General features: G+C 53.4%; 1 protein-coding gene across 3 annotated transcripts in view; it reads left to right on the top strand.

Annotated features, from left to right (window-relative positions):
• GRIP2 (glutamate receptor interacting protein 2) overlaps nt 1-15,918 on the top strand; it is a 42,673-nt gene extending 26,755 nt beyond the window's left edge. For 2 of the 3 annotated variants that reach the window (XM_034996862.1, XM_034996861.1), the window contains 10 exons: nt 419-485; nt 578-723; nt 1,600-1,744; nt 3,571-3,710; nt 4,393-4,572; nt 5,596-5,770; nt 7,427-7,532; nt 11,320-11,463; nt 12,227-12,373; nt 13,400-15,918. In XM_034996862.1, coding sequence (XP_034852753.1) covers nt 419-485; nt 578-723; nt 1,600-1,744; nt 3,571-3,710; nt 4,393-4,572; nt 5,596-5,770; nt 7,427-7,532; nt 11,320-11,463; nt 12,227-12,373; nt 13,400-13,558 — 1,409 coding nt within the window. In that variant the 3' untranslated portion in view covers nt 13,559-15,918. Of the gene's footprint in view, nt 1-418; nt 486-577; nt 724-1,599; nt 1,745-3,570; nt 3,711-4,392; nt 4,573-5,595; nt 5,771-7,128; nt 7,304-7,426; nt 7,533-11,319; nt 11,464-12,226; nt 12,374-13,399 lie in introns of those variants that run through there. The other variant, XM_034996863.1, reaches the window with a different exon arrangement.
• Nucleotides 15,919-17,244: the final 1,326 nt, after the last annotated feature.

The raw sequence follows: 17,244 nt of genomic DNA, 5'->3' as shown, positions 1-17,244 counted from the left end.
GGAAAACTCAACTGTGGATGGGTCGCCTAGTTCTGGGGCCCACCCTGTGCTAGGTGGGGGTGCCAGCTAGACACAGCCCCTGAAGGGGCTCACAGTTTGCTGGGGGATGGGCTGAGCAGAAGGGCAAAGGGCTGATGTGGACTGAGCACCTACTATGTGCCGGGATCCACGTTAGGTTTTGCCTTGTCTAGTTTAATCTCGTGACATCTCCATGAGTTCTGTGGTGCCACCCCCATTTTGCAGTGTTCCCGGGAAAGTGAGGCAGAAGGGGGGCTGATTTACTCGTGGTCACCAGGCAGGAAGCAGTGAGAGCAGGGCATGTGGCTCAGCATTCATGCCCCAACTCCTGGGCCCTCCCAGCCCTCCTCCTCGAGGCTGAGGCCATCAAAGGTTGGATTCATGGCTTCTTTCCCCCCAGCGACCAGCAGGAAGCGAGGAGAGCCCCTGATCATCTCTGACATCAAGAAGGGCAGTGTGGCACACAGGTAGGGATGGCCCTGGACACAGGGTAAGGGGAGCCGTCCATGGGGAGTGACATGTGCCAGGCTCTTTGTGTCCCCCACCCCTGCTCCTGCAGGACCGGCACCCTCGAGCCAGGCGACAAGCTGCTGGCCATCGACAACATCCGCTTGGACAACTGCCCCATGGAGGACGCTGTGCAGATCCTGCGGCAGTGCGAGGACCTGGTGAAGCTGAAGATCCGGAAGGATGAGGACAACTCTGGTATGGCCCTCACCCGGGCCTGCCACCTCTCTCGGTCCCCCCACAGGATCAGCAGTTTCCAGCTTGCAATTCGGGGCTCCCTCTGGCCGAGGAGGGAGGGTGGCAGGCTGCTGGTGGAGACTCCTTGAATGAGCAAATGCAGGGAGGCAGCCCCGCGCTCGGATGTCTCCTGGTCCCCGGGGCTGCCTGGATCCTCCATGGCTAGCACAATGCCTAGCAGAGGAGGTCCACAGGGGGCAGCAGTGAGCAGAGGGGTTGGTGGGGCAGGGATGCCGCAGGGGGATACATGCTGCGTGGGTGATGTGTGAGTGAAGAAGTAAAGGCTGCCAACTCTGACACCTCTGAGGCCAGACAGGTGACAGAAGTGAGTGACCTGGACAGAAGGTAAGAAAAAATGATGCAGGTTGGGGAGGCAGAAGGGAGGCGTGAGGCTTGTGGCCCCTGGAGAGCCAATCCCTTATTCAGAGGGGCAGCTGCCGACTCCTGCCCTGGGAAGGATGGTCCCTTGTGGGCAGATTCTTCTTCTTCATCTTTTTTTAAAGAAAAGCTGGAAGTCTGGTTTCTTCTTATCCTCATGATTGTTATTTTGTGTCCTGGGTGAAATCTATAGTTTAGAATGTTGGTTTCACGATTCTTTTCTTTCTTCTTTTTTCCATGGGGTTTGGGTGCAAGAAAACATTTGTGGAGGCAGAAGGTAGCCTCAGGATCCCTGGGCAGTGCCATCTGAAGTCATGGCACGAGCAGATAGGTGGATTAACGAATGAGTGGATGGATGAGTTTGAGGGATAAGTACATCAGGACCCTGGGGGCTGGGGGCATCCAGCTCCCCTGGGTCCTGCCCCACTGCGCTCCACCTGATGGCTTCCACCTTTGCAGATGAGCAGGAGACCACAGGGGCGATCAGCTACACAGTGGAACTGAAACGTTACGGGGGTCCCCTGGGCATCACCATCTCGGGCACAGAGGAGCCTTTTGACCCCATTGTTATCTCAGGCCTCACCAAGCGTGGTCTCGCTGAGAGGTGAGCTGGGGTTCTGTGGGGACACACAGGGCAGGCCTGGGGACCCTCATGGGGCAGGGGTTGGGCTTTGGGAACGGTCAAAGTGGATTCTGACCTCGGTTCCAACGTCGATGTCCTGGGTGACATCAGGCCTCGCTGAGCCTCAGTTCCACAGAGGCAGACCAGCCCCCCTGGCAGACCTCCCTCCCAACCTGGAGATTCCGCGTGTCTGGAAAGTCAGCACTGTGAGCCATTTTGGATCCCCTGCTGTGTGCCTTCAATCCTGGCACAGCCTGGGGCTTTTCGGGAGGCATTAGAGGCCGCCCTTCTGTCCTCTCCTCTGGGAAAGCTGTGAGAAAGAGGGTGTCGCAGGCTGTCCAGACTGGGGGGAGCAGGTGAATCTGGGGCCCAGAGGTGGAACAGGGCCCCACAGGGGTCACAGGGATGCCAGGCCTGGGTGGGACAGGCTGGGCCCCCCGAGGAGGATGAAAGCAGGAGGGCCCACATGGTGGTGGTCTGCAGCAATAGGATGGAGGGGACTGAGGGTCGGTGGAGGGCTCCCTGTTCCTGGAGCGCCCCCTGCTGGCCCACTGCAAAGGCCAGTGTGGACGGTTCCTATCTCAAGTGTGTTCATCTACTCCCACCTTGACTGGGTACCTACCGGGTGCCAGCCCGTTCTGGGAGCTGAGGACGCAACAGACAGTGCCCTTGCCCTCACCGGGCTGATCTAGCTCAGTGCTGACCAACTGCAATGTAATGCGAGCCCCACGTTTCAGTATAAACTTTCTGGGGGCCATATTAGAAAAATAAAAGAAAAGAATAACATGAATCTTAAATACGTATTTATGTTAACATGTGTAGTCAATATACAAATTATAACGAGATGTTTTACATTCTTTTTGTCATACTGGGTCTTCAGAACCCGTTGTGTATTTTCTATAGTCAAGCCATCTCAGTTTGGGCCAGCCACGTTTCGGGACCCAGTAGCCACATGGGGCTGGTATCTCACGATCACCTTCCCCAGCCCAGTTCCCAGGGATACCATTTCATCGGCCAGGGGTCAGGGCCAGGCAGCACACATTTTTAAAAACGCTCCTCAGGTAATTCTAATGGTGTCCAGGTAGAGACCCCACTGGGCCAGAGCAAGGCTACTGCCTGGCCCTATCAGCCCCTAGCACCCCCTTGTGAGGTCAGCTGAGCACCCTGTGCTCATTCTCTGGGTAAGAAAACAGGCCCAGGGAAAGGAAAGGCTCCCCATGGATTTCTGCTGGAGGGAAACACGAATCCCTTCCACCCAGCCATCTTTCAACTACAATTAGATAAAGTAAGTTTATCACTCCCATTTTACACGTGAAGGAACTGAGACTCAGGGAAGTTGAGAAACGGGGCCCCAGATCATGCTTGACACTGATTCCAGAACCTGACTTTAGAGTCAGGCAGAATAATCCCCTCCCCCGCCCCAAATTCTAGACTTAATTTTTTTTTTATTTTTTGTTTTTTAGAGAGGAAGAGAGTGGGAGGAGGGGCAGAGCGAGAGGGAGAATCTTAAGCAGGCTCCATGCCCAGCACGGAGCCCAATGCAGAGCTCAATCTCACGACCCTGAGATCATGAGCTGAGCCAAAATCAAGAATCGGACGCTTAGCCGACTTAGCCACCATGCATCCCCCAAATTCTAGACATTATACCTTTTTTAATGCCACCTTAAATGACACTTGCTTTTTGCTACAGCTGGGTTTAACTGAGGTCAGTCAGGCTTGTGCCTTGGGGTTCCTGAGTTCCCTGAGGGCAGACCCCCTCCTGGAAGCCTTGAATGTCTCTCATTCTCTGTCCTGTGCCCTCTCCCCAGGACTGGCGCTATCCACGTTGGGGATCGTATCCTGGCCATCAACAGCGTTAGCCTCAAGGGCCGGCCTCTGAGTGAGGCCATCCACCTCCTACAGGTGGCTGGCGAGACTGTCACACTGAAGATCAAGAAGCAGCTAGACCGTGAGCCTCCCCCCCGCCCCCCGGGGCCATCCACCCATTTAGGAAGGGAAATCCCTCTGTGCCTCTGTGCCAGGTTCATGTGCCCAACCCCATGGCATCCTCACCAAATCCTATGCAGGTGGGAAGACACCTGGGACAGCTGAGGAGGCCAGACTCAGAGAGGGGAGTGGTGGTCCTAAGGTCACAGCTTGTGTAGGGCAGAGTCTGGGTCTGAACCACCCTCTCCATCGCCTCCCGCCTCTCAAGGCTGCTTGTTCTGCCTTAGGGCCGAAGTTTGTACATTCCTCAGTTCCCCTGAATTTGCACCCTGTACCTTGGCAGGGAGACCACCACCTGCAAGGGAAGGAACCTGAGCTTTTGGGTCTTCCTTCTAATCTGGGCTCCACTGTTGTTCACCATGTGACCTTGGGCGTGTTGTGCAGACCCAGAACCTCAGGGACTCCCCAGGGCCCAGCTCAGAGAACTCAGCCTCAGTTTTCCTGTCTGTGAAATGGGTTTGCCCATTAGTGTGCCCCTTCTCCTCCTATCAGATTGCTCAGTAGCAGGCTCGGGAGTGTGGAGGGGGCGCTCAGTGCCTGTGAGTTCCCAAACCAGACTGAAGTGGGGAAACTGAGGCTCACTGAGTGTCTCTGTGTCTCTGAGGTCAGAGGCCAGTGGTGGTGACACCCCTTTTCTGTCCCAGGCCCCCTCCCATGCCGCAAGTCGGGCAGCCTCAGCGAGACCAGCGATGCAGATGAGGACCCACCAGAGGCACTCAAAGGAGGCCTGATGGCAGCCCGGTTCTCATCCGCTGTGCCCAGTGTGGATAGTGCTGTGGAGTCCTGGGACAGCTCGGCCACAGAGGGTGGATTCGGGGGCCCAGGTAACGCCTCGGGGCCCTAGGCCAAGTGACATGCTCTCTCTGGGCTGCCCCAGCTGCCAGGCCTTTGCAGGGGCTGTTCCCTCGGCCTCATCCTCCCTCCTCCTCTCCCTGCTCCATCCTTCAGGGACACTTCCTGGAGGCAGACCTGCCTGGGCCCCATTAGCCATTCTCAGGGCCCCTTACTGCTCAGAGCATGGACCCCAGGCCTTCATACACCTTTTGATTAGCATCCATAGCACCATGGAGTTCCCCATCTTGAGGTTAGGGACCAAGCTGGCTTCACCTTTGTCTTTCTCATTCCTAGCCTGGTGCCCTGTACACAGCAGGCGCCCAAGCAGTGTTTATTGCATCCAGTTGAAGATAGGAAGGCAGAAAGCCCCTTCCCACCCTGTCCCGCAAGACCCTGCCTTAAGGTGGACACATCCAGGCTGCCCTCTGAGGACACAAGCTCCCCTGCCCGGGCATGTTGAGACTCATGGGTGGCCTCGGGGTTTGGGGGGCATTTGAATCTAGCAGCTGGCCTTCTGGCCTCTGTAAGGCCCGGCTCAGAGAACTAGTGGAGCGAGGCCTCTAAGTGGCCTCAGGTGGCTCCCAGCCCTGGTCCTCACTGGCTGTATATCTATCTGCCTTCCCTGGGTCTCTGCTTCCCCGTCTCTTGTACTTGATAAGCATCTCGTAGCTTACCCCTGGGGCAGGGTCTTGAGAGCTCCCAAAGGCAGGCCGAGAGGAATGGTTACAATGGTGAGCCTCCTCCCCAGGTAGGAGGCAGCCAGGCTAAGCCCATGGCATGGAGCCGAGACAGGGTCTTAGAGCCCTGGCCATGAACTCCTCTGCTGGGTGATCAGGAGTTCTGGGGGGTTCTGGGGGTAGGGACTAGGTGGCAGGGCCCTCAGGGGACTCTGGGTAGTCATGTAAGGCCAGAGGGGGCCAAGACCTATCCAGGGTCATCTAGCACAGCTGGAAAAGGGGTGGGAAGGAGGGCAAGCCGAAGTGGAAACAGACACCCACCTCTCCACCTGGCAGGCTCCTACACTCCGCAGACGGTGGCTCGGGGCGTGACCCCCCAGGAGTGGCGGCCCAGCCGGCTGAGAAGCAGCCCCCCACCCACCGAGCCCCGGAGGACGAGCTATACCCCGGCCCCCACGGACGAGAGCTTCCCCGAGGAGGAGGAAGAGGAGGATTGGGAGCCACCAACTAGGTCTGTGGTGGGAATGCCACGAGGGAGGAGGCAGTCATGGTCTCCCGGTCTCCATAGTGGTGGGGCAGCAGAGGGGTCTTGTCCAGCTCCTGAGGAGGGGCGCCTCCCAGGAGAAGGGAGGAAGCATCGGGCAGAGCTGCCTCAGCCAGGCTGAGATGGGGACAAGGGTGTGCCAGGCAGAGGGCACAGCAGTGGCAAAGGCGTGGAAGGTGTTTGCCTTTCCAGAGTCTGGTAATCTCCCATTCTCAGAACAGCTCAGAACTTGAACCTGACCCTCCTAACTTAGCCCAGATTGCTTGATGGCCTCCTGCAAGAGCCCTCAGGTCCCAGGCACCCGCCCTGGCCGTGGATGTGGTGGGTTTGGTAGCGGTTGGCTTTGAAGGACACCGCATCACTCCTGGAGGAGGCTCTCGCAGAGAGCAGGCCCTGTGGAGAAATGCTGTTCCTCACCCAGCCCTAGCCACCCCTCCTGTGTCTGTGCTTTGGATCGGGCACTTCCTTCTGCCTCCAGTGCCCTTCCCTCTCTCTCCTGGCCAAGGCCTGTGCGGCCGTGCAAACCCAGCTCACATTCTCCCGCCTCCTCCCGGAGGCTCCCCCGGCTTTCTCAGACAGAAGGCATCCCTCTCTCTGCTGGTCCCCAAGCCGCCACTGCGAGCCTCCTCGTGGCATTGGCCGCCTTGTGCCCACCTGGTTCACGACCTGGCTGCGGTCCCTTCTGCGTAGCGCCCCTCGTTGAGTGCCTGGCACCCAGTGGGGACTGCTGCACACTTTGTGACTGAATTATCAGCTCCTTGAGAACAGGGGCTACACCTTACTCACTGCCGTAGCCCCAGGCCCTGCGGAGCCCTGGCCCGGGGAATGTTCGTAGAATTGGTTTGAATGGAGAGAATATCCTTCAGCCTTAGTCTTCTCATCTATAAAATGGGAAGGACAGGAGGCAACTATTGCCCATCATCCTCCCTGAGTCTCCCTAGGAGAGAAAAGCTCGTGGGCCTTTGTAAGAAAGTGCTTTGCAAACCATCCTTTCTAAGCGGCCAGGACTTTGTAGGTGGCAGTTGGCTTTGTGAACTATGAAGTGTGCAAGTGTGACTTGTTACCATTCTAACGAGCCTCGATTTTAGAGCTGACGATGGGCCCATACAGCCTGTGATGGAACCTGTGGGGTGGCCTGGACCCTTCCCCAAGCGCAGATACACTCTCCTTTCCATCCATCTGTGTCCTCGCTGGCTCCAGCTCTGTCCCTGTCACTGTGCTATGATGCCATGTGTCTGGGTGGGGCCAGGGGCCGTCCTCTGGGGCTACACCATGGATCTCCTCTCTGTCTGTCTGTCTGTCCGTCCGTCTGTCTCTCTTCCCAGGCGTCCTGTGTCACCGCTCTCCACCCCGTCTCATCTGCCCCTGTTCTAACTGGCCACCGACAGTCCTGGTCGCCCCTAACTGCGTCTTCCCCCCATTCCGTGTCACCAACCACTGCCCCGGGGCCCCAGCACTGCCACCGAGGACGCCCGCCTGCCTGCCCGCCCGCCTGCCCGCCCACCCTATGGCCCCTCGAGCCCAACGCTGGGCCCCGGGGCCCCGAAGACTCCTCAGGCCCCAGCCCGCCTGCCCACCCACCCGCCTGCCAGGAGTTGACACTCTCTGGTTCCTACGTTACAGCCCAGCCCCTGGCCCTGCCCGTGAGGAGGGCTTCTGGCGCATGTTCGGGGAAGCGCTCGAAGACCTGGAGTCATGTGGTCAGTCAGAGCTGCTGAGGGAACTGGAGGTAGGGCCACCCACCCCACAGACCTTCCTGGGGGCCCCCGTGCATGGACACACCGACGTGCGTGCCCGTGGGAAGCAAGCATGTTGACGGGATCCTGTTCATGTGTAGTGTGTATCATGCACTCACTCGGCACCCTCCGTGTAAAGGCGTCTTTACCCACGTGCAGGTGTGATTGAGAGCACCGTGGTATGGCACGTGGAGGTATGTGCACATACGGACATGTCTGGAATCATCATGTGCGCACCGGGGGCATGCGTGTGTGCATGTGTGTGAGCATGCTCATGTATGCACAAATGCTGAGGGTATTTTCAGAACAGGTGTGTCTGAGCGCCCATTTGGATGCTGAGGGGCAGTTTTGGGGGGGGTGTGTGTGTGCAGGTGCAGTCTGGGGACGTGGTTGTGGGCATGCTCCGTGGAAGCATGTGGATGTGAGCATCAGGGACAGACAACACAGGGGATGAGGGGTCAGGGGACCTGAGAAGTGAATGCAGCTTTGTGTGAGGTCAGCATGGCCCACTTTGGAACAGGCTGCCCGGGAAGGTCTAGGAAGGATCCGACTGGTCATTTCAGAAGCTCTTTCATGCTCTGAGAGCAATAATTTAAACTTCCACTTTATCTGTGCTTTTGCCCCTAAATTGTTGATTGGTACCATTTTTTTCCTCCATCAGTCTTGCCAATTACTAGGCTCCTCAAAGAACTGATTTTTGGCTTTGTTAATTCTCATTGTTTTCTTTTTTTTTAGATTTTATTTATTTATTTGACAGAGAGATAGCAAGAGCAGGAATACAAGCAGGGGGAGTGGGGGTGGGAGAGGGAGAAGCAGGCTTCCTGCCAAGCAGGGAGCCCGATGTGGGACTCGATCCCAGGACCCTGGGATCATGACCTGAGCCAAAGGCAGACACTTAACGACTGAGCACCCAGGTGCCCAATTCTCATTGTTTTCTATCTTACTCATTTCTGTGTTTAGCTTCTACTTTATTTGTGTTATTTAAATAACACAAATGGTTTCTTAGCTCCTTCATTTTCAGTCTTCCTTGTTTTCTACCATAGTGCACCTTAAGCTATGATTTTACCCATAAGCACGGCTTTGGCTGCATTCCCCAAATTTTGATTTGTGATGCTTTCGTTGATCATTCAATTCCAAATATTTCAAAAATTTCTATTACGATTTTAGTTAAGCCCTTGAATTACACAGAAGTGGAGAGTTTTTTTTTTTAAACCCACATTTTAAAACCAATTCATATTTGCTTTTAATTCATATGTACTGTGGCCAGGAGATATGTTAAGTTTGCTATGAATTCTTTGGAGTTTGCATCCTTATGAAATGTTATATGCTTTATCTTTATAGTTTTTTTTATTAGCGGTATAATAAAATTCCCGTCATGAGTGGAGATTTGGCAAGTTTTTGACATTGTCAATTTTTGTTTTCTATCCCTTGAGGTTATATTGTTAGTTTCATATAAATTCATGCTTGCTATAAGTTCTTGGTGAATTTTTCTTTTTATTATTAATCAGTATCTCTATCCGGATCTATGTGCTTTCCACTTTAAATTCCATTTTCCCTCATAATAATATGGTTCCATCAGCTTTATTTTAGCAGTGTTTCCTGTCTTTTTTCCAATATATTTATTTACAAGCTTACTGTGTTACTAAGTGTGTACATTTATCATTTTAAATGTATCTGTTATATGCTGTATGTAGCTTATTTTTCCCCCAATCCAAGAGTCTCCTTTTTAAGCTAGTTCATTTATATTTATTGTGATTACTAATATAATTAAACTTAATTCTAGCATATAATTTATACTTTCTATGTATCCTACTTACTCTATACTTCTGATCTATCTTTCCTATTCTTGTATTGATAAATCTTTTATTCCTGTTTACTCTCTCCACCACCAAAATGGACATTTTGTAATTTTATTCTTTTAGTGATTATCCTTAATTCATTTAATACTCAGTTTTTAAATTTCAAATTTTTTATTATTACAGGAGCCATATATGTGGATGGTGCAAAATTAGATAAACAAAATAAAATCAAAACTAAAATAAGCAAAATAAAACATAAGAACACAACATTCCCACTACACATAGATCATGACTGTTACTGCTTCAGTGAGTGTATATGTATTTTTAGGATAGTGAAACCATGATGTACATGCTCTTTTGTACATTTTTTCTGTCAGCTACCCCATTTTTTCCCACATATGGAAATAACCTTCTGATACATTTTCATTTCTTCTAATACCAAGGTCATATGCAGGTTTTCACGGTTGACCCCAAATTTCCCTTTATACCTGGTCTGGCTAAGCTGGTGCCCAATCAAAGCTTGGCACCTCGTTGTTATGCTTTTTCAGTCTCTCTTAATTTTAGTCCAGTGCCTTTTTAATGATGCTAAGTTAAAATTTTTGTTTACCAAGATAAAACTCACATAACATAAAATTTACCACGTTAAAGTAAATTGAATATTAAAAGCAAAAAGAAGTAGGGGTGCCTGGTTGGCTCAGTCAGTTAAGCATCTGCCTTCAGCTCAGTCATGATCCTGAGGTCCTGGGGTCCTGGGATCGAGCCCCACATCGGGCTCCCTGCTCAGCGGGAAGCCTGCTTCTCCCTCTCCCTCTGCCTGCTGCTCCCCCTGCTTGTGCTCTCTCTCTCTGTCAAATAAATAAATAAAATCTTTAAAAAAAATAAAAGTAAAAAGAATTAATTAAGGATAATCACGAATAATTCAGGGGCTTTTAGTGTTTTCATGATGTTGCGTATACACGACCAGAACATTTCTAACATCCCAAAAAGAAACCCCACATCTCCCAACTGCTATCTGCTTTCTGTCTCTATGGATCTGCCTGTTCTGGATATTTCTTATAAATGGGGTCATGCAGTATGTGGCCTTTCGTGTCTGACTTTTTTCATTTAGCCTGATGTTGTAGAACATATCAGTACTTCATGCTTTCTATGGCCGAATAATATTCCATTCTATGGATAGACCATGTCGCTAACTTTTTGAAAAGACTAGGCGCAACTGACTTGGCCTAGAATTTTCACTATCTTCGCTTTGCTTTTTCTAGCAAAGTCGAATCAATGCCTTTGGCCCCCCTTCTGAAGGAGACAGGGCCTGTAGAATGCTTCCATTTCCCTCTAAACTCTCTCCTCTAGTCTCCCTGCTTGTTTACAAATTGCTCGAAGTTAGTTAATGTGGGATTTTAGTCAGTACTCATTAGGGTTGTAGGCAATTAATTTCTTTGCTCACTGTTGCTTTTTGCATTCTACTTTTTGCTTCTGAGTTCATCTTTAAGATCTTTTAGTGACAATCTTGGGGTGGTAAACTCTTCTAGGTTTTGTGTGTGATTTTATCTTATTTATTTTTATGATCAGCAAGATAGCAGAGTGTTAAGACCCTTGACTTTGAAACCAGATTCTGAGTTGAAATCATAATTTCTCTTAGCCTGGGTTTCCTCACCTGTAAAATGGACCCCCAAAATGGTATTTGCCTGTCTTTCTTGTAGTATCGTAGAGGACAAAATGAGTTGTGTGTGTATAGTGAGTGGAACTGAGCTCAGCACAGAGTAAGTGTTAACCATTCAGTGCCAACAATTAGTATTCTGATCGTGGGTGTGATCGAGGACCGCCCCCCCCCGCCCACGATCAGACTGGAGCCCCTGGAGAGCAGGGACCCTGTCTATGCTGTGCACCATTGTGACCTTGAAGGCTGATACATAGTAGGTGTCCACAGATGCTGATGCAAACAGCGAGCAAACAAGCATCCGAGTGAAGGGCTCTGTGTCCGCAGGCATCCATCATGACGGGCACGGTGCAGAGTGTGGCCCTCGAGGGCAGGCCCAGCCACCGGCCCTGGCGGAGGGGCCAGGAGGCACGAGCGTCCCCTGAAGAGATGCAGGAACTGCTGCTGCCGACACCCTTAGAGATGCACAAGGTGGGCGCTGGGGCTGGGCCTGGGAAGCCTGGATGCGTGGCCTGGTGTCGTGAGGACCCACCAGCGGCTCCAGATGGGCCCACCCCTCCTGGGCTTCATTTTCCTCCACCAAACACAATTTTGTACTAGGTGGAACTTGTCAAATTCTCACCATTTGGGTGATACACACACACCCCTGTGATGCACACTGGGCTGCTATGAATATTTTTCTTTAAGTAGACTTTTTCCCCACTTAAGATAGTGTGTGTGTATATAAAATAGGAACACGTTTATATATGATACATGTATATGTATGCGTGTGTGTGTGTGTGTATATATATCATATATATCAGTTATCAGTTCCTTAAAGGAGAAGCCAGCCTCCCTTGCCATCTGTAGGTTACTATATAGAAAAACAAGGGAGAAGAAACCTCTCAGCCAGTAGCCCTCAGAAGGCTCAGAGCCTCTTGCTATTTGCGAGATGAGCAAGTGTTAGAGGGGTGAAAACCCGTCGATACGCCACCGAGACTTTCTCCTGGGGGGAAGGGAGAGGACTGAAGAAGAACGGAGAAGGAACCCCTTCCCCGGCTTCCCACTGTGACTGGTGCCGGGAACGGGAAGTTGTGCTGCCAGGGAGGACGCGAGGGGGCGCTGTGTGGTAGTGGCCGGGAGCCGGCTGGGCAGTGGGCGGGGCGTGGGTCCCACACCAAGGGACGTGGGCTGCTGTGGGGAGCTGGGGACAAAGGTCAGAGCTCCAGGGACTTCCCCCTCCTTCTGTTCCCAGGTGACCCTGCACAAGGACCCCTTGCGGAATGACTTTGGTTTTAGCGTCTCTGACGGCCTCCTGGAGAAGGGTGTCTATGTCCACACTGTGCGCCCCGATGGGCCAGCCCAACGTGGGGGCCTCCGGCCCTTCGACAGGGTTCTTCAGGTAATGCTGGGCTGGGGGCACCATGATAGCGTGGCCTTTCCTTGCCTCGGGGGAAAGAGCCCCACTTCCACCCTGGCTGAGTGGCCTTAGGCCGGTCACCTTCTCTCTCTGAGCCCCGGCTTCCTCATGTGCGAAGCGAGTAACAACACCAGTCCTATGGGCCCGTTAGGCTCAGTTATGTTGCACTAACAACCCCGAATCTTAGTGGTTAACACACGAACCTTTATTTGTCCGCTGGGGGGCGGCATAGGCTTGCTCCGCCAGGCTGGTGGGGGCTCTACCCTCTGCAAAAGCCTTCGACCCTGTGACCTAGGAACCGAATCTGGAAAACCACACGTGGGTTTTTTCCTGCCTCCACCCAGAAGCAACACCGGCCACTGCCCTTTATGGCCGATTGGCCAGAACCAGTCACGTGACCTCGCCAACTGCAAGGGAGCCTGGGAAATACGGGTGAGCCCAGGGAAAGCTCTGGGACAGCCCTCGCCCGGCCACGCTGCGCTGCTCTTCCCTCGCCCCAGCTACTTTTGTTCCTTTGGTGCGATTTCTGCTATGTTCGCGCTACACTTACTGCATATGTTTCCTTTAAATTGGTGGAGTTTTTCTGACTTAAATTTATTTTGAAAAGAAGCTTTTCATGTCATTTAGGAATGAAAGACCAGCACCCCTTGCTTGACATAGAAGGTCAGTGTGAAATAAAAATAAAACAGAAACAAAGCAATGTCACCAATTCTAGGCAGGAAGCTGAGTGTGTGGTCTGCTCTTTCATGAAAAAGGGAGAGAAGTAGGTGTTAGAGGAGCAGGAAGGATGTCCTGGCACCTCCTTCGGGGTTTCTCTTTGATAAAACCTAACCAGAAGGATTGAAAGAGAGCTCGATGAAGGAGGACTTCTCTTTTGAGTGTGCTCTAGGTTTACCCTGTATGTGGGCTGGGGCCGGGCCCACACTGGAGGACATCTCAGTGATTCCTACCTTCTTCAGCCCGGGCGCAGCTGATGCCCGTCTGCCCCCTTGGCTGTGTTCCCTGCAGGTCAACCATGTTCGCACGCGGGACTTTGACTGCTGCCTGGCCGTGCCGCTCCTGGCGGAGGCAGGTGACATCCTGGCGCTGGTCATCAGCCGCAACCCACTGACCCAGAGTGGCCGAGCGCCACGAGCACCAGGCCCCAACAGCCCCCGGATGCTTTGAAGTCAGCACGTGGTCTGGACACCCACGGGCCTCGGTAGTAGGTCCTGGCCCCCAGACCTGTAACTGGGCTGGAGACCTGGCCACTCACTTATCCATCTGTCCGTCTGGCAGGCTCTGAGCCACGGACTGGAATCTGTCTCTATTCTCTGGTTCTCTGGTGCCTGAAGTACCAGGCAGTGAGGTCCCTGCCCCAACTGGAGTGACATCTAGGTCTTTCTCCATGTTGGGACTCCAAGATGTCCAGAGGAGCCCCACTCAGTTGGGGTTGAGACAGGCTGCTCAGCTGGAAGAGGGACCCTGGGGGCTAGGGAGCCCAGCTACTATAGGGAGTGCTTTCTCCCAGCAGAGCTATGGAGTTGCCAGGGAGGAGTGAGCTCCCTGTCACAGGAGGTGGGCAAGTGGGAACCGGATACCCCCAGTGCATTCATGGACTGAGGTGTGAGGCATCCGGGCAATGGGTCCACACAGGCTCAGGTAGTTAGCTTCCCCATAGGGGGAGCATTTAGGGTGCACCTGGGGGGCCACCTTTTCTGGACAGCCTCCCCCCAAGAGGGATGCCACTCAGGGTGGCAGCCTAGCCCCTTCCCTACTCCAGAATTCTGGTGTTTGGGGCTTGCTGGCATCCCCGCTTAAGAGGCTCTTGAGCTGGGATGGCTGAATCCCAGGAGACATTGGCCTGTTGATTCTGAAAGTGAGTGATTCTTTCATTTTGGCAGCTCTGGTCTGAAGCCTCCGGGATTTGAGACCCTCAGTTCTGGGCCCTTTGGGCCAGCTGGGTGTCAGGCTTTGGGCTCTCAGCCCCTCCTCCTTCTTTTGTAGGAGGGGCAGGCAGAGATCCATATGAATACACCCCTCTCAGGCCAGGCCCCTCGCAATGGGAGGGAGTCATCTGGGACAGAAGACCCAGGAGTTTTCGTTCACCATTTCGGTGGAGATGGGAAAACCATAGAAGTATCACATATAAGATGATACAGCTCCTCTTCGATCTCCAAATCCATGAAGGAGGAGAGACAGGGAGAGGGAGGCACAGAGACAGACGTAGGCAGGCAGGAAAGCGATGGGCCATTCTCTCTCCTGCCCAAAGGTGACAGTGTCCAAAGAGGTGATTTAAGAAAGTTTATTCCCACTTGAAATCTGAAAGCACCAGCATCCCTTAAAGTCATTGTCCTCATTTTCCGCAGACCAGAAACCCTTTTGATTTTGAGAAGGGCATAGGCCTTCACCTGGTGGTCTGGGCTGCAGCCCCAGGGATGGAGGTGGGCAGGCAGGATTCAGTCAGGGCTGGGGGGTTGCTTTGCTCTTAACGGGGGTCTCAGGAAAACGGGGCACCCACTCCCGCCTGCATCCTTCATGCTTCCGTCCCTTGGAGGCCCCCAAATCCTCTTCCACTCGAGGGACAAGATGGGGAGTCAAGAGGCTTGTTCTTTTTGCTCTGTGACCCCTCTCAGTCTGCCCTTCTCTGGACAGTCTAGGGGTGGATAGTCTTTCTGAGCAGGTACGGGCCTCCCTGTCAGGGCCAGAACCATGCCCACTGGGCACCCTGCTCACACTCTCCCTGAGGGCCTGCATTCCCTCTTCTCCCTCCACTTCCCCACACCCTGCTGCTCCCTGCGTTCCCTGGAGAGCCCTCCATGCCAGGGCTGGACTGCCCAATGCCTCTGCTATCTTGGATTCCTGTGTAAACACCCGCCCCAGGGTGAAAAGGTACTGCCCCCCCATCACAGGGGCACCGAGCAAAAGCCAAGAGCCCTCAGCCTGGGGGGCCAGGGGGTGCCACAGCAGAGACATGGCCACTGGCAGCCGCAGCTGTGTGAGCTTAGGCAAGTTGCCTAGCCTCTCTGGGCCTCTGTCAAGTGACAGGGCTGGACAGGCCGCACTCCCAGGGCCTCTCGGCTCAGGAGAGCTGCGTTCGACTGCCGGTGAGAAGAAGCATCCCCTCCCCGACCAGTGCCCCCTGCCTCCTCCGGCTGAGGCCTCTGCCATCTCCCAGACGTATGCAACCAGGCCCGGCAGGTGGCCCCTGGCCGTGGCCAGCCTTCTCATATGCAATATTCTGGCTTCTCATGGGGGTCATAGATCCCAGACTTGACATTTCCCGATGCCCGTCCCCGGTGAGCGTCCTGCCTGCCTATGCATTTTGGGTACAGCTCCTGTGACCTGCCCCTCCCACCCCCAAAAGCTGTATTTTTCTCTGGCTGAGATTAGAGCATATTCCTTGTAAAGTATTTTTCTACGTGGGGTTTTCTTAGGGCTCTTGGAAACACAGGCCAAGGGGCTGTGTTGCAAAGGCCATTTGGGGTCTCTTTGGGGCCCGTGTATAAATCTGTTCTGCCAGGGGTTGCAGTGACTTAGGAGCTGGGGGGGGGGGGGGGGGCTGCTGTTGGGGTGATTTTTTTAAATAAAATTATTTAAAAGCAACTAGATTGTGGTGTGTGCTTTTTTTTTTTTTTTTTTTTTTTTAATCATAGACTGGCAATAGTCAACTTCTGTTTGGATCTTATGACATCTTCCCTGCTTTTAATTAATTCATCCATTCCAAAGGTCTGCTTGGGCTCTGCATCATTCCAGCCCCTGGGATAACAACATGAACACGACGGATGAGGGAGGTCCCGCCTGCATGGGGCTTAGATTCTCCGGTTGAAGACAGACAGTGAACAAGGGAGCAAATTGTAAAGGATTATTTCAGGAGGTATGGAGTGCAGTGAAAAAAACCCAGTCATGGGGATAAAGTGGGGGACGAGAGCTTTAGCTCAGGGGTCAGGAGGGACTTCTCTGAAGAGGTGATATTTGGGCTGAGACCTTCAAGACAGGAGTCCCTTGGGAAGACTGGGAAGAACAGTGTCCCAGGCAGAGGGCACAGCAAGTGCAAAGGTTCGGAGGTGAGAATGAGCTTGGTCGGTTCAAGGAAGAGAAAGGAGGCCCAGAAGCAGAGTGGGGAGACCAGGTTGGAGGTTTGCAGGGCCCAGTGGTAAGGGTTTGGGTAGGGACTATGGATTTTGTTCTGTCAGCAGGGCGAAGTCAAGGAGGCAGGTGAGTGGTGGGTCTGCTGTATGGAGCCCCTTTAGCCTGGGTGTGGCCCCATCGATGCCCTGAGTCTTCACAGGGCAGCCAGGGCACGATGAGCCCTGAGGTCATGGCCAGGCCTCCCTGGGGGACCACAACTCTGTGTGGGCAGAGGGAGCGCTTCTTCCCATCAACCATGCAGGATGGAGTACGCGCCCCCATCTCTGGAGGTGTGCTAGCCTGGCTGGACCACGCTGGGGCAACGACGTGGCTGGGCCAGGGAAGCCAAAGGCGAGCTGTGCATGGGTCACTGCGGCTCCTCCCAGGGCTGGGCGATAGGTTCAGGGCCCTTCCTCAAGGGGGACAGAGGTGTGGGCGGGTTGTGACCAGGAGAGGCCCGTCCTACACACCGGCTTTGTGCAGGCATTGTTCTGCGTGCTTTTCAAGAATCCCCTGGGTCCTCCTGCAGCCTTCTGAGGGGGCTCTGTTATCATCCCAATGTTCTAGGTGAAGAAAGGAGGCACAGAGAGGTTAAGTAACTTGCCCTAAGTCACACGGGGAGTAAAGGATGGAGCTACAATTTGGACAAGTTATGTGGCCAAGGCACACAGGGAGGAGGAAAGTGGACAGAGGCCATCAGAAAGGCCAATAGCCAGAAACAGAGCTGGGGGAGTGGTATTTTA

Source organism: Mirounga leonina, unplaced genomic scaffold (assembly GCF_011800145.1).
Source record: "Mirounga leonina isolate KUSES-001 unplaced genomic scaffold, KU_Mleo_1.0 Mir_94, whole genome shotgun sequence".
NCBI lineage: Eukaryota > Metazoa > Chordata > Mammalia > Carnivora > Phocidae > Mirounga > Mirounga leonina.
This window is presented reverse-complemented; position numbering and strand designations above follow the sequence as displayed.